Source organism: Tricharina praecox (genome assembly GCF_024521635.1).
Source record: "Tricharina praecox strain CBS 144465 chromosome Unknown BZA05scaffold_4, whole genome shotgun sequence".
Classification (NCBI taxonomy): Eukaryota; Fungi; Ascomycota; class Pezizomycetes; order Pezizales; family Pyronemataceae; genus Tricharina; species Tricharina praecox.
Window position 1 is genome coordinate 1,321,379 of NW_026250406.1, and position 21,191 is coordinate 1,342,569.

Sequence of the window (21,191 nt, forward strand, 5' to 3'; positions counted from 1 at the left end):
AATCATGATTGGGTGTGTGGTAAGTAGATTCGTGCGGAAAAGTCAATGTACGGGTATGTTCTTTGTCTTTCTATTGTGGTGAGTCAAACTGGTGAGTCGACAACCGGATGGATACATACTTTTCAATCGCAGCCATGTGGCAGATCGTCGACAAAAGTTGGGAAGGCTAACGTTGACAGCTCGTGACGAACTCTAATCCGAATACGAATGATAACCTAGTTTGATCAACATTCAAGGTTAAAATTATACATAAGAAGTGATTGAACTTGACAGATATTCAAGAGGTTCGACGGAAAGTCAAGCTGGGGGGATCGGCTGTTTACGTTACGGTGTTCATCAGGATACATCTGAACAGGTCTCCGCCAGACTGAGGATTGTATTGGTTGACCCTAGAAGACCAGGCAGCCACTTCTGCTCAATGAACACTGTCTCGTAGCCGTCCGAAGGTGCCTGTGCGTTCTTGGGTACTGCCTCCGGATCGATCCACTTCAACGATGCAAGAGTTCCCCGCTTGTATGCCGTGATCGGAATCTTAGAAAGACGGGGTTGCCAACAATAGTGCGCCTTCGTCCGTATTGAGGTAGCGGGCGACGGAACCGGCGAATTGAAGGATCATGGAGAGGTTGAGGTTCTATTCAACTTCAGAGCCTGTGGCCCTTCTCCGCTGCTGCAGACTAACCTAAAGGCGCCTAGCGACGCATCTCACCCTTTCGGAACCATCCGATTCGGCTAGTCCTGCTCGCCTCTTCTCCTTATCTTATCCATCGATCGCTATAACACATCCACCATCTCTATGAAGCCAACGGACTCGGATGTCCCCAACCGAATACAGACAGCGGCGGCGATAATAGTTAGTTCCTTTCACACACCTCCGACCGGCGAGAACCCCACTGGCAACCTTCAAAAATGCGAAGATTGTCCGCTGGCACACCAAATGCGCTGCTCACGTTAGCTCCAGGATTCTGGGATTCACGCGGTGTATGTGTGTGTGTCCACTCTTTCTGACCGCGGATCGAGTGCCGCGACCGACAGGTTCGACGAGGGTGAGAGGGATCAATCGAGCAGATAGTTACTCACCTGTTGGTTACCACTCGCCTGCTCAAGAGTCAAGAGGTCACTCCATATTCAATGACTCCCGCCGATCACGTGGTCACCATACAATTATCGACAGACAAGGGGCACTGGGGCAGAAAAGCTTGGAGGTGCAGGAAGTTGGAATTCGGGATGGAGCAGGGATGCTACTATGCATATGGCGGGGGGGGGGGCTGGGAGTGCGGGCGGCCATGCAGGTGCCCTCTCCCGCACCTCGGACGTCGGACCTTGGCATCTCGGTCCGTGCTCTTTGTCCCGTCCCGTCACCATCTTGGCAATTTTATCTGGCAACTTTATCCAGGCAATTTTATCTGGTAACTTTATCCAGTGACGAACCAACATCAGAGAAGTCTGGGTTATGCATGCATACATAGGCCATGGACAGAATCATCGGATTTGGCGTGTCGTCCGCCCGCCTTCATTCTTGCTTTTCGTACATATGCTTAGGAGGGGTTCACCGCGGCACGAATTACATACCACCGCCGAAAGAATCGCCCATGATCCAGGCAAACATAACACTTCGCAGATCCAGTCTCGAAAAGTGCAATACACAGGTCGGAAGGAAAGCAACAGATTAGGCACCAAAGAGAAAAGAAGAAAAAAAAACTCAAGATTTGGCTTCACACACATACACACACACACATCCCACGCAGCAGCTTCGGTAGACATGTTTTAATGGACCACAGTACGCAAGGAATTCCTATTTGCAAATGTATAACTCCCGCCGGCCCTAGCAATATCCAGATTTGCGCAGAGATATCTGATATAGTGTGCGGCATACACGACGGCGGGGCAATTGATATTTGCGCCATAGTGACCGCACAGGGAGATAGTGCCGCCCTTGGCGCTCTCCAACTTGGAGCATTTGGACTTGATGCCGTTGTAGTTTGTGCACGGCTTATTGTTGGGTCTGCGCATGACCTGCGAGACCATCTGGTCGATCTCGGTGAACGTCGGCGACGCCCAGGACGTCTCACACTTGAGCTTGCCGCGCCACCGGTTCACGTACCGGCCCGACGAGGACGCCGACGGCGTCAGGTAGTACGTCGTGTTGTCGTGCGGGTCGATGTGGATATCCGGCACGTCGCCGAACATCGGTGATGAGGGATCGCTGTCGTCGTCGTCGCGGGTGGGTGCGCCGCCGAAGATCGGTGATGAGGGATTGCCGCCGTCGTCGTCGTCGCCCTCCGAGTCGATGCCGGACAGCCCGAAGGATCCGGGGTCGGCTCGCGTGGTGCCCTTCGTTGGTGTGCTGCCTTTGGAGGGGGGGGCACCACCAGCACCGGGGAGGGCGCGGGGTGAAGCAGTGACTGCGACGGCGATGATCCAGAGGACCGTCAGAATCTCGAGACAGAATCGCCGCATGTTAATGGTCGCTGGAGAATATTATGGGTAATCCGGTCGCTGTATCTCCAAAAAACATGGGGCAAAATCCCAGATTATAAGCAAAGTCTGGCGATATGGCAGCGACATCTGACTCCATCCGCCGGTGATCAATCTAATTATGCTTTTGCACCGCATGCACATCACATTCCTACATCACAAAGGATTTGGATATATCCGGTCATTCCATCACTCGCAGCTACGAGCGCCACATTCCACGTACTCCAAATCCAACCAGCGTGAAAGAAACTTCCACGCAGGGAGGTGTCACAGGCTTGATATCACCGCCCTCTCGTCAGGAATGAAGCCGAAGAGAGCGGGGTACTTGTACAGTTACTTGATGGTATGTAAGGGGCAATGGCTTCCGCCAGACTCCAGTCACTCGGGCACACATCTTCCCCATGCCCACGACAGTCCCAAGCTTCACTAGCCCTTCGAAGATGGAATGATGTGTCTCCGAAAGTGGCAGCCGAGTGACTTATGTGCAGACGCCGGAATCCCTATGGAGCGGTTAGAGGGAGGTCGCTGCTTGAGGATGCCCTTCGTCCTCTGTTCGCCTCGGAGCCAATACTCAAAGCGGAGCGGTTATTCCGAACTCAATGGCCTCTCACATTCAAATGGCTCGTTAGGTACCTAGGTCGCTTGGTAGCTGGCTTCTGGCAGTGTTAAAGACCCCCGCCGCCAACCTTAAGTTCCAACAAGCTGAGATTCACTGCCCCCGCAACTTGTGAGCGAACGGTTGGCAGCAAGCGGGAGCTTACAGGACATGAAGGGGACGTCAAGATTCGGTACAGTTGCTGACGGAAGTTATCGAGTCTCGCAAGAGCCAAAAAGCCTACTTACCGAACTGGTGAGTGAGTGAAAGGTGGGAACCATCGGGTCTCGTAGTAGCTATAGGCAGGAGCTATATATCGAGTCTCGCCGGAGCTATCGAGTCTCGCTGGAGTCAAAGAGCCCACCCTACCGGACTTGTGAGCGAGTGACAGCCTACAGGTGGGAGCTTGAGCGTGCAACAGATCTACGGATCCCAGTAACTTACATACTCCAGCCGGTGCAATGTAAACTTTATTCAGCGTGGGTGATGACCGATATGCATTACCGATCCCCCCCCCCCCCCCCCCCCACCCTCCCCCCACCCTCCCCCACCGCCACCCCAGCCAACAATCCATCCCCTCACCATCCCTCACTCGCCATGACGTCACGCGTACCTAGAGTAGAGTATGTTACCTAGAGCACCATCCAGCGATCTGCCGTGTCTTGTTTGTTTGTTTGTTTGTTTCAACTTTCAGCAGGTATGTAGAGTATGTAGACGATCATGCCGCACGGGACGAGCACATACTCTACCTACTCTGTGAACTCTCAACCCACCGAGCGCGCTGCTGCTGGGTGCACCGGGCCCCTCCCCTCCCCTCCCCTCAGGACGTCAACCGTGCGATACCTACCAACATACATAGAGTAGATTTCCTGCCCAATCTCCTCCCCCCTGCGACCCCGGTGTTGTGTTGCAACTTACAGCCCCCACCTCGCACAAAGTTCCCGCGGCAGATCCCAGAGGATCCCAGAGGATCCGCCTCCACGTCCCGTCCGTGCGTACGTACTATCCACGGGAAGACCCGCTTTCTCGCGAATCATCTCCCAATTGTTTGGCAGCAAACATCAGACGTGCAGTTGGTCATACTCATAACCAACTTGGTAAGTTACGGCTGAGGTGCGCGTGCAGCAGGATTTGACGGTAATATTGCTTTGAAATCTTTCAAATCCTGCAGCGATTGGGTTGTGGGATTGGGCCAATCGCTCGGGGCTGCACTGAAAACGAGGAGGTGGTAGCACCTTTGACGGTATGGGTTTGCTGGGTTTGCCGGGGGAAGGGGGAACGGGGAAGGGACTTCTTCTGTGGTGATCTCCAAAAATGCGCCCGTGAATTGCTCGCTCGCTAAACCCGCTCCCACAAACGCTGTACCGGTAATCTAATATGACAAAAATCCGACGATGCAAGTACTATCTATGCTATGCTATGCTGTAATTATGCTCCAGAATCCAAAATAAAACCGAAACGCCCTTCACTTCCCCAATCCCCGATGCCATAACCGCCGAAACAATCCTACCGGTTTCCACGGCTTCTCCGCCGCTGCCTTCGCCTGCTGCTGATGCTTCTGCTGCTTCTTCTCCACCGCCGCTGGACTCGGCTTCACCAGCTTCGCGGCCGTCCCGCCACTAGTGCTCGGCCTGTATGGCGTTCTTCCCCCGCCCCTTGCGCCGGTAACACTCGGCGCCCTGACCGACCCAGTCGCCCTCGACACGCTCCTTACCGGCAACGCACCACGCACCGTTTCCTCGCCGCTCCCACTCCTCGACGCGGCCTCCTCCTCCTCCTCCTCAAAGCTATCACTCTCCGTCGCTGTGCCCGTCGCCGTCGCCGTGCCCGTCCCCGCCCCCGAGCCCACCTGCCTCTTCCACGTCCTAATCTGCTCCCTCGCGGCGCGCTCCAGATGTTCCTCTGCGGTAGTAGTACCGTCGCTCACGACCGTCGAGAACGAGGAATTCCTGCCGCTCTTCGGGCGCGCCCTATTCTTTGGCGGCGGCGGCGGCGGCGGCCCCTCCGCGCTGAGTATCGCGTCCAGCTGCGCCAGATCCAGCGCCTGGCTCAGCCTGCGGCCGTTCTTCGGCGGCACGGGGGGGGACAGCCGTCCCCCCGCCCCCACACCGGCCTCGTACACGGGCGGCATGGAGCGCGGCGAGAGATTTGGTGATGTTGGGAGGGGACGCAGCTGCCGCTCGAGCCGCGCGATGTGCTCCGCCTGCTGGAAGATCAGCGACTCCTGCAGTCGCAGGATCGCGTTGTACCCGTCCTTGAGCTCCTGGATCGCGCGCGCGTGGTGCACGTCCATCGTGTCGAGCAGCGCACGATAGCGGTTGTCGATGCGGTGGAGGAGGTAGTGCGGATGCTGCTGCTGCTGCTGGTGGGTTGTGTCGGTGTCGCTGTCGCTGTCGGTGTCGGTGTCGGTGTCGGTGTCGCTGTCGGTGTCGGTGTCACAGTCTTCTTCTTCTTCTTCTACTTCTGCGGAAGAGCGAGTGCGCGAGGGCATGCTGGAGAGTACGTGCGTGCGTGCGGGGGGCTGGCTGGGTCTTGGAGGATGGATGGATGGGTGGATGGGGCGGGGGGCGTGGGGCGGGGGGCTGATGTGCTGCTGCCGGCGCCGGAATGTGGTGTATCGTATCGTATCGTATGGAGAGTAGAAGCACAGATCCGGGGACAAGGTCGAAAGGGAAATCCGTTCCCCAGCTGAAAAAAATAAAGTACTCTACTCACGGCGGCGGGGGGGTCGACAGGATAGGTGTGGGTTCGTTCGGGCCACCATGCGTTGCTGGCAACAGCAGCAGCCTTGTTGCAGACTTGCAGTGTTGTTCCTATGGTGTGTGAGACCACGTACTTAGCTTAGCTTGCTAGCTAGCTGTCAGCCATCCATCGCATCGCCCGCCCGCGCGCCCACCCGCACCTCCGAGCCAATCTGTCTCAGGATCCGGCAATCTGTATGGCGGAATTGCTGCGCACGAATTGGTTGCCCTACCCGAATCCGGCGCTGTACGTAGGATACCGGTATGTATATCTCCAGGTGTTTCTTGGTCGGGCGCAGACGGAGGTGCGGGAGGGAGGGAGGGAGGGAGGGAGGGAGGGAGGGAGGGAGGGAGGGAGGGAGGGAGGGAGGGAGGGAGGGAGGGAGGGAGGGAGGGAGCTGGATGTGACGCGGCCATCCGGACGGGATAGGCTAATGGCCGCTGTCCTCATGTCGGTCGTCGGCAGGTGGCTGCAGAAGGCTGCAGGCGCGCCGTGGTCCAGACTTGCTATTGGCGAACCCTGGTACGTGTCTCAGCTTCGGGATTTTAGCTATTGGAGCTGAATGGGGATTTCCGAGGTGATTGCTGTGGAATGTAGAGTGCAGTAGAGTACCGGGAGCTTCGCCATCGTCAATTGGGGATTTTCCACGCGATTCAGGTGACGAGTTCGACTCGATGGGTGGGCTGAACCGCGTGATGATCTGTGTCGCGAGCGAATCATATCCCGTGAAGACTGGAGCTGATCGAGTTACTCTAGCACAAACTCATTTCAGATCACGAGTCTACTACCGGGAAGGGACGGCAAAAATCAAGAGTTATGGAGAAACTGAGGTTTTATTCAACTTCGAAGAGCCATCTGCGCGAGTCCGCTGCCTACTTCGGTGCTCACAACGCTGGGTGTCACTCGGTCCGACTGGCCACGAGACTTATCTTATCGGATCATCTAGATATCCTGCATAGATATCGCTTCTCTCATGGATGATGGTGGTGGTAGACAACACCCATCAGCTGCCGTACCTAGAGTACGGTATCTCACTCAAGAGTTGATGGTTTATCGCCATATCCGTCAACAAGCTTTCAGTACTGTGCGTCTTGGCCTGTGATATGAAGAGCAATTGTACAGTTTTATTTGGTTTACTTCCTGTTCAGCCATGATATGTGGGTACACAGCTGAGACGTGGATTTGTTGCTGGAGCCTGGCGGTTGTATGTAGCGTTGCCCACAGCCGTGTTGTGATGAGCGAGCATAGTAGAGCATGCAGGATGAGCTCGTGTGTATCGTACCACACCCGCGTCGATCAAACGAGCGGGGTAGGTATGTATGTACGTGCGGATGCATCACGTACTATATAATCCGTATCCCGCTCCTCCGCTCTCCGCACCCTGCCCTCCCACCTTCCCCCGATGCCACGCAAACTCCACGAAGGCGTCACGCCCGCGTGGCCGCTCACGACGCTGCCGATCCCGCCAACGTACGAATTCGACGACATCAACGTCACTCAGCACGCGGTGACGGCGTTGACGTCATACGACATCCTTCCCACGATCCTTGGCGTGGAGCGCATCGTCGTGCCGGGTCACCCTCGCATATTCCACGCACCTGCGCTGCCGTTGACACTCCCCCGCGACCCTCCCGCCGAGCTGATAATCGAAGCGTTCCCTTCGTGCCCGCTGGAGCCACTGTTCCGCGCACTGGCTGTTACCGCGCCGCACGTGGATCCCGGAAGCTTCGATATCGTTACGGACCGTAGGAATCTAAGACTGCTGCTGGATTTTGTCAATGATGCGCCGCAGGAGTTTAGGCTTAATGCGGAGGTCGTCGATGGCACGGTTATGTTAAGTAGGTGGATCGATTGGGAAATGAGGGTTGACGCCGTTGGGTGGGGAGGGGCGTGGGAGGGCGCGTGTACTACGGATGGGGATGGGGATGCGGGAGGGGAAGGGGGGGGCAAGGGAGGGGATGGGGGAAGGAGGGAGGTGCTGGCGCATAAAAGAGCTGTTGGGTATACGCTGGGTGGACTCAGGCTGTGTGTGAGCAGTTTGACTAATGCGAGGGTGCCGGGGCCGGGGGAGGATGCGATGGCGGAGGGGGAGGGGCATGAGGGAGTGGGAGGGGAGAAGGCGGAGACTGAGGGAGACAAAGAGGAGACTGGAGGAGAGAAGGAGACAGTCGGCGAGAATGTGGAGACAGGAGTCTCGAAGTCGGAGCCATCACCACTCACCCCACCGCCCCCGACGGCGCCCCCGGAGCTAACCACGCCGACAGGCCACCGGCTGATTTTCTCCGGGACGTTCGTGCCGCAATCCTCCGTGCTGCAGATCAAATCCTGCAGCCTAAAAGCCCCGCCGGCCTCCATTCTCGCGCGCGCCCTACCACAGATGTGGTTCAGCCGCACGCCTCTATTCTGCAAAGGCCTTCGCAGCGGCGACATGTTCAGCAGGCTGCTGCTGAACAACCTCGAGGAGGAGGGCACGTTCCAGAAGTGGCAGGACGAGAATGCGGATAGCCTAGCGAAGGTCGTTAAGACCCTCTATGCCCTCAAGAATACTATGGCGAGGCTGGCCGGGAAGGACGGCAGGAGGAGGTTTGCGATTATATGTAGGAGGCCCAGAGGGAAGTTGCTGGTTAAGACGAAGCTCGAGGTCTATGGACTGGATGAGGCGTATGATTTCGGACTACCTGAGGATCTGGTAGAGAAGCTGCGGGGGACCGGCGGGAGTGCGGCGGGGTTGGAGGCGGCGTTGATGGGGTTGGATATTGACGACGACTTCGAGCAGGATACGCCGCCGCCGCCGCTGAATACTCCGCTAAGGAGGGGGGGTTTCAGAGGAGGTCGCGGTGAGGTGCTACACTGACCGCTTACTTGTGGAAATGAAATCGGTATCGAAATATGTACTATGGCATGAGCGGGGTTCTAATGTATAAACCCCTGATGAATAGCTTCAAGAATAAACTGAACGAAGCGAAACAATCAAAGCTTCCCTAGTCGGAAGTGATCGATTCCGTAGACGCGAGTACATTTGGAACTCGAGCTGTGAAATTCGAGTCACTCCGCCAAAGTGAGGAGGATGGGATTAGGTAGGGAGAATAGTAATGGTACGTAGGAACTGTGAATGGTTGTATAATAAGTAGCCGGACTGGGCCTTTTATACCCACAGTCCCACTCCACCACTGCCTACCAACTACCAACTACCACCTACTGCCCGCTTCCCGCTTCGTTGCAATTGTCACTCGACACGCCATTCTGAACAAATGTTGGAATTGAGAGACGAACTTTACCCGATTGATGTATTGATACCAGAAAGATAAGAAAGATGAGAACGAAGAGAACGAAGAGAAAGGGGACTGCTTATAAAGGGAAACGAGCCCGTGTAGAGTCTAGACGACGAGATGAAGCCGGGCATCAGACAGCGGATGCGACGCCGACGACAGCCGTCGCCGTCACCGGACTATGTGGGCTGGGGGTTTGAAGGCGCGAAGGCCTGAAGGCTTGAAAGCTCAAGAGAATGACTCTGGTGGGCACTGACTCCTGAGAAGCCATGGATGATGATAAGCAGCCATGAAGGAAATAAGCTGAGGGCAGTATGAAAACAGCAAAAAGACAGTGGAAAGGACAGTGGAAAGCAGCAGTGACACTGGAACAGGTAGTGAGATGCATAATATCAACAATTCTGAATACTTGGGTAGGTAAACGAGGAAACAGCTAGATACGCAATGATCAATGATCAATCCTTATCAATCATGCTTTCGCATCCGCACTCTCAGCTCTCGAGGCTGGAGTCAGGAGTCTGAAGTCCGCATTGCCATCAATTGCGGCGCGAAGTGCAAGTGCAAGTGCTGTTCTTGAATCCTCTCCTTGCTTTACCGTCAAGCCCGAGCGGACTGTGGTGGAAGACACCACCGGTTCTACATACATATGACGGACGGCTGGAGCCGATCCGTGTTTCGCACGGCTGAGCTAGGAGGATCCATCCTTACCGCCTCCGGACCTCCAGTCTCACTCGGTTGGGATAGTAGAGTCTAGGTAGCCGTTTGAGGCGTCGTAGGGAGGCGTCGCACAGATCGGCGTCTCCCGCTCCAGGAGGTCGACGGATCCGCCAGTATGGTATCCAGTGGTCGAGATGTTACGGGGAGACTCTGAGTCATCGATACGGCTCTCAACGCCTGTCACCGCTCCGGTAGGTAGCACCACTAGTTACACAGGCTGACTGCAGTGAGCACGACGGCTGAGCACTTCAGCAGCCAGCAGCCAGCAGCCAGCAGCCAGCCTCAGTGAGTCAGCTCCACCTCTTCCCCCTCCTATATCTCCATGCCATCCCAGCCGCAGCCGCAACCGCAGCCTCAGATCTGGGCCCTCCTCTTCTTCAATGCACAATCTGTCACTCCGTCACTCCGGTCAGAAAAGTGCATTGTAGCATGTGCATCAATGGTCTAAATCTAGATGTGACGTATGGAATATGTATCACTGGAATATTCACCAAACGATTGGAGCTAGCTAAGTTGCCCAGGTGGTTACTGCGGGCATGCGGTGGGCATGTGGTGGGCAGGGCTGGGGGTATATACGGCAGAAAGTAAGAAGTGGTTATGCTTGCCGCCTGTGGGGCACATGATGACACGAGACGAGACGGGGGATTATGTAGGTAGCATGCTGGTTACCGCTATGTAGGCTTTTTGAGTTTGTGTATTGAATCTTGTACGTACATATCAAGTGTGTACTGTGGTTGTAGTGAAGTGTGGAGACCGGGAGTGGGAGGGAGGGAAATAGTGTCCACGTATTGCCGACATGAGGAAGCGGGAGGATTAAGAGGCTGTATAGTACTAGTGCTAGTAGGTATTCCCCCCGCAATCGCTCAGCACCCAGCACTGAGCAATCAGCACTCATGAATCAGTAATCAGTCAGCAGCCCCCAGCCATCACCACCAGTAAGCCCAGTGAACCCTGAAGACGAACCCCCAATTATCTGAGCAAACTCTCCCAGCCGAACGCTACCTAGGATTCGCGATTCCCAGAGTCCAATACGCGATTCCGCCCGCCGATCCACGGCATGGCCGACAATCATCTGACGGGATCACGAGCGTGCGCGCACGCCCGCGTATGTACACTGCAGGCAGCCGTGTTCTCTCTTTTTCTCTCGTTCTCTCAGGCCGGATAACCGCGCTGCCTTCCCATATGTACGGTCGCCCGTCTCCCGTCTCCCGTCTCTCGATCGAGTCACGGTTTCCCGCCATACAGCCATCATCGTCGCGGGCGGCACATATAGTAGAGTCCGTGGTTGTGGCTGCCTTGCGCATAGTGTGCCAACGCGCAAGCCCGGACTGTAAGCGCTGGGAATGACTCATATCCAGGATCCGCACCTGCTATGTATGATGTAAGTATGTAAGACCCAGACGAGCCGAACCCGAAACCGAGTGTTCCATAGGGCTGATCCAAGCCTCTGGTCTGCGGTCGTGGGTCAGGGGCCTACTTACAGATCTCCACAGATCCTCGTGGGGGCGGTGCGGTGCGGGGCGGGGGTGGAGGTGGAGGTGGGGGGGAGTTTCCTGCTGCCTGGTGGCTCGGAGGAGGCGGCTGAGCCGCATCAAGCATGGGGCTTGTTCAATCCGACCCCGCTCGGCAATCGCCGAGCAAATGGGAGATTCCAGCTGCGAGCTCGAAGATTGCAAGTGCAAAACAAGTCTGTGACTGCCTGACTGGCAACGTTCCAACTACCCTGCGTGAGTCGTGACGACCCACGGTGCGGTCAATCCGACGACGGGAGAGAGACGAAGGGGAGCAAAGACACGCATCCCCCCCGCCTGCCTGCGTGCGGAAATTGATTGATAATCTGCATATCTGCACATGCGATGCGTGTGATAAACGTCGCTGGGGTGTATACGAGTAGTACTACGGTAGTTAGTGCAACAAGCCTCCAGGCATCCATCCATCTCGTCAGATGTATTTGTGTAAACCATCATCATAGACGAACTCGTACTTAAATGCCAGCAATGCCCGGATTGATTCTTTTCGTGATATTTTCGATACCGGCATCGAAAGCGTCAGCGCGCCGCTTTGCCGTTGCGCACACCCTTCCAGACCGGTTGAAGCCAGTGCAACATAACGACAGCGACCACAAACAAACACAAACACAAACACCATCACTACCACCACTCCCTCCCCCACCCTCCGCACTCCCTCCCCTCCGATCCCGCACCCCCCACTCCACCTGCTTCCCCACTCCAACCCCCCACCCGCCACCATGAGCGACGACGGCGGCCTTGGCAGCTTCAGCGGCAGCCTTCTCGGCGCGGTATCGATGACGACGATCGCGAACCAGATTCTCGAGCAAGCGCGGCCCTTGCTGGAGTCGACGCTGGGGATCGACCTGAACGTCGTGATCACGTTCTGCATCTTCGGCGCGATGGTGTTTGCGGGGTGGAGCCACGTCGACAGCTTTGTGCGCAACACGCTGCTGGACGAGCACTACACCTGCCACATCCGTGTGTCGTCCGAGGACAGTGTCTACACCGCACTCATGGAGTATCTCGAGGAGAATAGGATCTTTGGTGGCGAGGAGCGCGCAGTCGCTGGAGGCAGCAGCGGTAAGACGGCTGATGCGGAGAGCGATGTGTACCCCATCGGAAAGACGAGCAAGATGGCGTGGTATGCGAAGCCGACGCGGAATCTGGAGGCGAATCTGGACGGGTGGAAGGGCAGCCTCTTCGGTGATGAGTCCGACTCCGACGACGAGAGCGACGACGACGACATGATGCACGTTAAGAACAAGAAGAAGATCAAGTACGCGCCGACCCCCGGGTACAGCCACTACTTCTACTTCAAGCCAACGGGACACACCGTGACGATCACGCGCAGCGAGCCGGCGGACGGCAACCCCGGCGCCTGGTGGAAGAAGCGCCGCGAGCTCGTCGAGCTCTCCATCTATGGCCGCGACACGGCGCCGCTGAAGATGCTGCTGCAGCGCGTGTGCGACCGCAGGAACCAGAAGGATGTCGGCCGCACGGTGGTGTTCAAGGCGACGCAGGGGATGGATGGCGGTGGCCCGGGCTGGGAGCGCTGCTTCTCGCGCGCTATCAGGCCGATCCAGACCGTCGTCCTCGATGAGTCCCAGAAGGATATGATCTGCAGCGATATCGCCGAGTACCTCATGCCTGCTACCAGCAAGTGGTACGCTAACCGCGGCCTGCCCTATCGGCGTGGATACCTCCTCTACGGACCTCCAGGTGCGCCATCCCCCGCACCCCTCTCTATGACCGCAATCACTAACAGCTCCCAGGCACCGGAAAAACCTCGTTGACCGTCGCGCTCGCCGGCAAGTTCAACCTGCAAGTGTACTCCCTGTCACTCTCCGCCACCTGGATGAACGACGACATCCTGGCGCACCTCTTCAGCCGCCTCCCCCGCTCCTGCATCGTTCTCCTCGAAGACGTCGACGCCTGCGGTGTGACGCGAGACTCGGACTCCAGCAGTTCAACCAGCATGCCGACCAAGTCCACCACGGGGCCCCCCAGCAGCAGCCCCGCCGACTCCTCCAGCAGCGCGAAAGTAACCTTCTCGGGCCTTCTCAACGCCATTGACGGCGTCGCCTCCAAGGAGGGGCGACTACTAATCATGACGACGAACCACCGCGCGCGGCTGGACGAGGCGCTTATCCGTCCGGGGCGAGTGGACGTACAAGTGAAGTTTTCCTTCGCCGACCGGGCGATAGTGCACAACCTGTTCCAGGCTTTGTACACCGTCGACGCGTCCGACCGTCTCCTGCTAAACTTCCCATCCGACTTCCCGGGCGCGGCGGAGCTGGCCACGCTCGCCGCCGCGTTCGCCGCAAGAGTCCCCGAGGGAACGTTCTCGCCCGCCGAGGTCCAGGGATTGCTGCTGAGGTTCAAGAAGGATCCCCGTGGGGCGGTTGAGGGGGTGCGTGACTGGGTCGATAGGGTCGAGGCGGAGAAGCGCGAGAAGGAGCGAAGAGAGGAGGAGCGTGTCGCCCGCGAGAAGCTGGCGGAGGTCGAGAGGAAGGTCGCGGACGTTAAGGAGCTGCTCGATAATGGTACTGTCTCCGAGGGCGCGCTGACGAGGAGTTTGACGGGTGGCCTGGGTGAGGGACCGCTCGCGAGATCGCTGTCCGGTGGCCTCGGTGGGCTCACGGAGGGTAACCTCAGGAGACGCACGTCGACGGGGGGACTCACCGCTGGCGCGCTGAGGAGGGCGGACACGGGAGGGCTGGCGGATGGTCCTGCAACGCTCACGCGCTCGTTGACTGGCGCTGCTAAGGGCGGCGTGGGAGTTAGCGCGATGCAGAATGGCGACAACCCGAAGGAGCAGAGACCGAACACGCTCAAGCGAACGCCGACGAATGGAAGTTTGACGGGCGGATCGCTCGTCTAGTCTTGACTACGGCACTGGTGTTTCGAACGGCGTAGCTTAAAAAAAAACGATCACGCGTTACTTCTTACTGCTCCTGGAGTTTCTACCTCGCCAATTTCTCAAAATCTCATCACTCCATCAATTTTAATTCCGGTTTCTAGTTCAAGTTCACATCTCCACCCGATAGTTCCCTCTTTTTTGTTCTTTTTTCTTCTTTCCAGCCTGGTAGTTACGGGCTATCTTTTTCGTGAGAAGAAGATGGTGCATACTAGGTACTAGGCAGTGGTGTTCGGAGTTACGTTTCGGGGTGGTTGGGCATGGTGGATGGGGTAGATGAATGAACTGAATGATTTGGATGGATTGGATGATGTGAATGATGTGGATGATGTAGATGATGTGAACGAGATGAACGGGATCCTGAACTGAGTGAAGCAACTCGAGTTGATTACTTGCTTGCCTACCTACCTGCCTGCGTGTCTATATGAGAAACAGCGGGGATCTACGGTAATGTGCGCAGCACCAAAACGTAATCTGGATTCTGGAGTGATGGAACTACATGTGCGATCCAACTTCGATGTCTTCTGGGGGACGCGGACGGCGGCTGTCGGCGATGCAGATAGTACCGTACTCGTCCTCTCTGCCCAGTGCCGACAACAGCACACTACGGTACGGTATCAACAGAAGAGTCGGGCACGACATCGTGCGCACGAATTTACGAACCCACAGTGTCATTATCTAGTCCATACCGGGCCTAAGCTTTCGGCATCCACCGCCGCGACAGCTACGGTACTGAATACATCTTGAACACTATATAGTAGTACGGTACATGATGGAACATCCAGCCTACAGCCCAGCAGCCCAGCACGGCTCCCATCCCCGATCCTCACTCCCCCTCCAACTCAGTGGCAGGACTCAAAAGATGCGTGATATCCCATGATTTCCCGTTAGCACCTAGTACCAAGTACATAGTTACCCGAATTTCCGATAACTGCACTCCTAGCTGGTGGTGGAGCAACAGGCCCGCCGCACGCCCACCAAGCAATCACTCGGAGAGCACATGTCCCAAAAAAAAAAAAAAAAAAAACTACGATCGGTGGACTCGTGGAGAAGCTAGCCCGCCAGCAGAGAGAAAGTCTTCGGAGAGCACTTGTTCCAAAAAAAAAACTGCTCTCGGTGGAGAAGCCAGCCAGCCAGCAGAGAGAAAGTCTTAACATTCAAATGTTTACTCGTGTTTGCTCGTGTTTGCTCGTGTTTGCTCGTGTTTGTTTCGCTCGCAAGCCTCACACTCACGCTAACTCCCAGTCTCACTCGCGCTAACTCTAAGTCTCACTCGGGACCAACCACTTTGAAGTTTGCTCGCGATCACGCGGAGAATACTATGTGAGGAAATGCGCCCTCACAATTCAATTGTGAGTTGTGCGCCTGCCCAGGATTTCGGCCAAATCTCCTTCAAGATATTGAATAAGAACTTTCCTCCCTTCCTCCCTTCCTTCTTTTCCTCCCTTCTTCTTTCCCCATCTTTTTCTTCATAACAAACAAACAATCTTCTTCGTCTCTTCCTTTTATACCTATCTCCTTCACCCCAACATACAGCACCCCCCCCCCCACAGGGGGATCTGCCGCCGATCTGGCATCGAGGTCGACACCACTTTCAATTGCAACGAGGTGATGAAGCTGGTAGGCCGGCAAATCAAAATTGTCTGGCTCTACCGACCCATTGAAGGACACCATTCTGAATGGCCGTCACTACCCATACAAAAACGAGGTAAGTTGCGCGTCTTCCACCTCTGCTCATAGCTGACCGAACCTAACTAGGACAGCAAGGAGCGCCAGACCGGCTGCGTGTCCAGGGTCGTGAGTCATGACCCCCACCGCCTTGGCAGTTCCGTCGCCGGCGCCCCCGCGGCTATCGCCACTCCTCCGAACGCTGAGGAGGCCCCCAAGGATCTCGATCCTCCAAAGGCTCCACGCAAGAAGAAGGGCACCCAGGAGAATGGCGAGGATATCTGGGACTTCGAAGTTGACGAGGTCAACCGGTTGGCGCGGTGTATGTCTTCTCTTCTTCCGCTGTTGCTGCCACGAATCGAATTGGACTAATCAGTGATTGGCTCCTGCCGGAAACCGCCCCTCCCCTCTCCGGTTTCCGAGCGCACGTGACTCGGCTCGGCGGCGGTGGAGGGTTTCATGCACTGTGGTGCAGGGTGTGATGTGCTGTGATGTGGCCTCGCGTCCAGACCGCGAAGCCAAGATGGAAGAAACTCCAGCACAAGAAACCTCTGGTAACGACTCCGGAAGCATCGACCAAGTCGGCAGAATAGCCGGCAAAGTCTGAGGGAGAGGCAAAGGGTACTACGAAGAGGACCCAAACCCGGTTCGAATTCCCCCCGCAAGACTGCGAGGGAGTAGATGCTGCCGCCAGCGCAGCAAACGCCCTTTCGACTCTGGGGAAGACTCGATTCGACGGCGATGGAGGTTTTCATGTGGGGCAGGAGTGCACCGCATGTGCACCCAGCGCGATCATGGCCCGCATCAAGAAAAAGACCGTCAAGCCTCGATATGACTTGAGGAACCGTAAGGCCCTCGGGGCGCCCGAGAGGGTATGTTCCCCTCCCCCTTCCGCTTCCCCATTGAATATCTTACTGACTTCCACAACTGGTTCAAGAGCTGTTTTTGTTTTTGTTTTGTTTTTCTTGTTTTTTCTTCTTTCCTGTTTTGTTTTTCTTTCTTGTTTTCTTGGGTTGGGATCATGGGTTCATGTCATTTATGGAGGTTGCTTTTGTTTTCACGGTGGGGTTCTGCTCATTTAACTGCTGGAGATAGATCATCAATATATTTCATTAGCCAGGTCATTAATCCCGAATTCAATAACTCTGCCGTTCCCTATGGATATCCGACTCGTCTGAGGCCCTGAGCAGCTCCACCGGCCGGCAGGGAGCGTAGTAAAATAGATACCCTAGAACTTAGAAGAGTGGCGGAACTGAGCTGCCTGTGTCGGACTACTGTTATAGTAGTTTGTCTCTCTGTCCCCAGACAGCGCATGGATACCGCGTGTATGTTCTGAGCTCGTCTTCGTACACTATCCGCAGCTCCTGCTGGGAGACGGCCTTGGAAAGGTTTCACGATACCTGCGCAGGCTGCTGGAGGCTCTGGGGATCCTGGTGTTGAGGCTGGAGCTGCTGTTGCTGGCGCGAAGCTGCGAAACAGCCATCTGCTCCACCGCTGGCTTTTGTACTAGTAGTATCAATTGCGAACTCGGTTGCGGCGGAGGATTTGGCGGGTGAAGTTGCGGAGGCGGTTTTGACTGGTGGCCACTGGTGCTAATCGTGTTCCTGCTGGACAGTCGGCTGCTGGGACAGGTGTCGCTTCGGAAGCTGCTGTGTGTTTGGAAGTAGGTTCGCAGCGTTCTCTATCGTTGGCAGCGGTGGGCTCGCCACTTGTGTTCGACATTATCGGCGTGAAGAACTTGGCGAGTGGCCCATGATTCTTCATTCCAAGAATTTGCTTGCATTTCATAACCGTCCAATGGCCGATTTGTCTCTAGTCGCGCGTTGTGGACAGCGCAGACCAGATGAGTCGAATTTGCGCTTGAGGCATAAAAGTTACTGACTCGCTATGCGCACATCTAGTGACTTGCCAGTACGATGGATTGACTGGTCACTAAATTGGATTGACTCGTCACTGAAATACTGGCCAAAATCTTACTTCTCAACTGATGGATGGAACACATAACCCACAAAAAAATCCTTATAAAAGTTGGGAAAGCAGCACCATGGCGAGCTCCAGTGCTTGGATAAAATAGAAAAGCATTCACTTTCTCTCTGTTAAACTCTCGTTGCCCAGTCGACTGCTTCAAAACACTTGGTTTTGTACGCAGAATTAGGGTGGCGGTGCAGCGGGCATCGCGTACCGCAGTCCGCCGAGGGTACCGGGTACCTTTTTAGCTCCACCGCGGGCATATTATACCTTCGCTCTTTATTGTTTGTTTGTTTGGCAGGCAGCAGCGCCACATCAAGCTAGCCAGTAGCGGGGTCTCCGCCGCGGCCGTCCAGAGTGGGCAGGAAAGGAGTGCGAAGGTTCGCCATAGTCTAGATACTTGGTTGCATGCGAAATAAATTGAAGATCTCGCTCTCTCACGTACGCGCAAATGGTACATAACCGCCGTGGATAGTGATTGGAGCGGAGGATTGTGACTTGTGACTCGTGAGAAACCGATTGGACGAAGCGGGGTGGTCATAACTTCCGTCATGCTGTGGTGCTGGCTGAACCTCTCGGAGCGCTCGTCAACGGCGTGATGCTACTTTACCTTGGTGAGCGTCACTTCCTTGGCTTCGCAGGCCTTAAGTGAAGGTGGCGAGTGATACACTATGCACCTGGCAGTGCTGCTTTTGGAGCGGAATTTACGACAGTGCGTTGATACCGCGTTTACAGCAATTGCGCGATATCGCATTACATGTACCCCGAGTACCGGTATGTCTGCATACGCCCGCCTCCACTACAACTAGAGTATTAAAAACTGAGGTCGTGGTGGAAGGATGCATTTTTGATATACATCCACTGATCATGGGTGAAGTCCAGGTCCAGGTCCAGTGTTTGCCGCATTTGTTGGTCCGTGCCGGACCGCGGGTACGTGATCCCGTCTTTTGCTCTTCTGTGCGGCCTGCATACGTCCGCACTCCCTCCCTACACGGCTCTCCCCGTTGATTCCTGCTGGTCTGTTAGTACTATCCGCCGCGTTTGTTGTCCAGTGGTGTTCCAGGTCTAGGTCCAGTAGTTGCCGTATTGTTGGTCCGTGCCGGGACCGCGGGTACGTGATCCCGTCTTTTGCCCTTCTGTGCGGCCTGCATACGTCCGCACTCCTCCCCACAAAATTCCCAGTCGATTCTTGCTGGTCCATTGGTTAGTATCCGCCGCTTTTGTCGATCCGCCGCGAGCTGGTCCATTAGCATCTGCCGCGTTTGTTGTCCAGTTGGTGTCAGGTTGGTGTCGTCCAGTTGGTGTCGTCCAGTTGGTCCCCAGGTTCCCACTGCAAACGTCCCCATGTTGTCACAGGCAAGGTATTGAAAACCAAGATGCGGCGTATGGACGATTGTTGGTGTACTTTTTTTCGGATTGGCGCCGGTAGTGTCGTGTCCTGATGATGGTGAAGGTGGTGGTGATGGAGGTGGTCTTGGTGTTGGTGGTGAGGAAGAAGAAGGAGGAGGAAGGAGGAAGAGAAAGAAGGGAGGGAAGTGGAATGTGTGGGGAAGAAGGAGCCCTAGTTAGTAGCTAGGGTTTTCCTGCAAAGGGTCGAGTGATACCATCGCTAGCTAGTACTAGAACCACCCTTCATATAGCAAGACTCACACTACAAGCCATCCGGCTGCGAAAGCGGCGCCATATAATGCTAGCCGGTAATGAGGTCTCCACTAGCCCGCTAGAGTGGGCAGGAAAGGATTGCGACGGTTCACCATAGTCTAGATAGGCTGCATGCGAAATAAATTGAAGATATCTTTCTCTCTCCATCCGGCAGCGATGCCTACGAAATATACATTCAACGTCATGGGTTAAGATCATCAAGATGTAATCGTGGTGAGCGGCATCAAATATGAGACCCATCCTAATTTTCGCAGTGCCTGGTATCTACATAAATCCACATACCAAATAAAACTCCAAACCACCATCTAAAAGCACCCCAGACGCCGCGGAAAGCAAAACAACCCCCAAACTAGTCATAAAGGGAAAGAAGCAACCACCGTTAAGTCATCACTGGTTCTGCCTGTCTTCCGCGAACAACGGCTCCTGACTCTTATAATTCCTGATCCCGTGTGGAATCGTGACGTCTTCTTCAACTGTGAGATTCCAGACCGTAATAGTATCCATAGGGACGCCCTGCTGCTCCTGCCTCATTGGCTGGGCCGCAATCTCTTCATCCGCCGATGATGCCGGCCGATTCCAGAACCTGAAACTCGGTGTCTTCTCCGTGAAAGCTCTCACGACCATGATGACCAGCGGCCACAAAGCCGGAGCACTGGCGGCCACAATCCCCATCGCGATCTCAGCCCTGAAATCCGTCAATATGTACCGCATGACCGATGGGTGTGTGTTTACTCACGACGTCCACAACCCCAACACGGGCGCTCTCCTACTCGGATCCCTACCGCCGGGCGTGCGGAACAAGATCACCACGCGCATGACACCGGCAATGCACGCGATCACGCCCATCCCCAGCAGTCCCACAGCGATAGTCTTCTTCTTCCAACCCAGGAACTGCACGCGCACGACGAGGACCACGGGCAGCACCCACACGAGGAAATCAAGCACTGCACTCCCGGCGGGAACCACCCGCTGGATCGTGTAGTAGTTTAGACACTGCGCCTTCCGTCGCATGGGCGGCGGCTGGAAAGATGCGCTGACCGGGTTGCACGTGAAGATGATCAGGAAGACCATGAGGATCGCAAACACAACGTTGCAGATCGTTAGGACTGTGGTGCTGTGCCGCACCCAGCAGTAGGGCGAGAGGCGGCGCGTCAGGAGGAGCACCGACACCCGGATCAGTGCCGTGGCGGGAAGGTAGAGGATGCGCGCGATACCGCCGATGAGTGCTTGCGTGCGGATGTCTGTTTGCGCGAGAGTTGCGGTTGACTTGCCGAGATGGTAGTCGAACACCATCACGCTGTGCAGTACGACGAGGGCTATGAAGAGGAGCTGCTATCGGTCAGTGTTTGCTGTGTGGGAAGTGGAATTCGGGGGGACTCACGGTGGAAAGAAGGATGAACACATCATCACTCCTCAGCTTTCCCTGCATCTTGAATCTCGAGAAGACTCGGCCGGCGACGACTATGACGGTCAACGCGAGCAGCGAGAAGTCGACATCCAGCAAGACACGTCCTCCATTTTCCCCCTCGGGTATCAACATGGCGATCGAGAAAAGTGAAGAACATGGTGAATATGGCGAAGAGAGCACACTTATCCATAATTATCGACCGGCCGGGGGAAGAATCGGACGTCATTGAGACATATAAGAGGAGTTCTATAGCAACGGA

General features: G+C 55.7%; 6 protein-coding genes across 6 annotated transcripts; 3 read left to right on the plus strand and 3 right to left on the minus strand.

The window, feature by feature from the left end:
• Positions 1-532: 532 nt before the first annotated feature.
• Positions 533-2,457, minus strand: BZA05DRAFT_416198 (uncharacterized protein; the record flags this gene model as incomplete). Its single annotated transcript, XM_051485369.1, has 6 exons — positions 533-631; positions 870-962; positions 1,078-1,095; positions 1,306-1,376; positions 1,570-1,625; positions 1,874-2,457. The coding sequence occupies 6 exons, from the start codon at positions 2,455-2,457 to the stop codon at positions 533-535; spliced, it is 921 nt and encodes a 306-aa protein (XP_051342667.1).
• Positions 2,458-4,376: 1,919 nt separating this feature from the next.
• Positions 4,377-5,600, minus strand: BZA05DRAFT_434083 (uncharacterized protein). The gene has a single exon (XM_051486302.1). It carries the CDS (start codon positions 5,559-5,561, stop codon positions 4,536-4,538), a length of 1,026 nt encoding a protein of 341 aa, XP_051342668.1. The 5' UTR covers positions 5,562-5,600; the 3' UTR covers positions 4,377-4,535.
• A 1,505-nt stretch (positions 5,601-7,105) lies between these two features.
• BZA05DRAFT_434084 (uncharacterized protein) lies at positions 7,106-8,871 on the plus strand. Its single transcript, XM_051486303.1, has 2 exons — positions 7,106-7,645; positions 7,835-8,871. Exons 1-2 carry the CDS (start codon positions 7,215-7,217, stop codon positions 8,664-8,666), a joined length of 1,263 nt encoding a protein of 420 aa, XP_051342669.1. The 5' UTR covers positions 7,106-7,214; the 3' UTR covers positions 8,667-8,871.
• Positions 8,872-12,046: 3,175 nt separating this feature from the next.
• Positions 12,047-14,641, plus strand: BZA05DRAFT_434085 (uncharacterized protein; the record flags this gene model as incomplete). Its single annotated transcript, XM_051486304.1, has 2 exons — positions 12,047-13,028; positions 13,082-14,641. 2 exons carry the CDS (start codon positions 12,047-12,049, stop codon positions 14,188-14,190), a joined length of 2,091 nt encoding a protein of 696 aa, XP_051342670.1. The 3' UTR covers positions 14,191-14,641.
• Positions 14,642-15,557: 916 nt separating this feature from the next.
• BZA05DRAFT_416202 (uncharacterized protein) lies at positions 15,558-17,404 on the plus strand (the record flags this gene model as incomplete). The annotated part of the gene is made up of 6 exons (XM_051485370.1): positions 15,558-15,578; positions 15,893-15,934; positions 15,985-16,216; positions 16,594-16,766; positions 17,204-17,219; positions 17,256-17,404. 6 exons carry the CDS (start codon positions 15,558-15,560, stop codon positions 17,402-17,404), a joined length of 633 nt encoding a protein of 210 aa, XP_051342671.1.
• A 2,507-nt stretch (positions 17,405-19,911) lies between these two features.
• BZA05DRAFT_463783 (uncharacterized protein) lies at positions 19,912-21,064 on the minus strand (the record flags this gene model as incomplete). The annotated part of the gene is made up of 3 exons (XM_051487714.1): positions 19,912-20,209; positions 20,261-20,853; positions 20,906-21,064. The coding sequence occupies 3 exons, from the start codon at positions 21,062-21,064 to the stop codon at positions 19,912-19,914; spliced, it is 1,050 nt and encodes a 349-aa protein (XP_051342672.1).
• Between the last annotated feature and the right edge of the window lie 127 nt (positions 21,065-21,191).

What these genes read in the sequence shown, in the direction of transcription:
- BZA05DRAFT_434083 (XM_051486302.1), bottom strand. Translation starts at nt 5,561, where the DNA reads ATGCCCTCGCGCACTCGCTCTTCCGCAGAAGTAGAAGAAGAAGAAGAA.
- BZA05DRAFT_434084 (XM_051486303.1), top strand. Translation starts at nt 7,215, where the DNA reads ATGCCACGCAAACTCCACGAAGGCGTCACGCCCGCGTGGCCGCTCACG. An exon ending in GTCGTCGATGGCACGGTTAT is followed by an intron (nt 7,646 to 7,834) that starts GTTAAGTAGGTG and finishes GGGTGGACTCAG; the next exon opens with GCTGTGTGTGAGCAGTTTGA.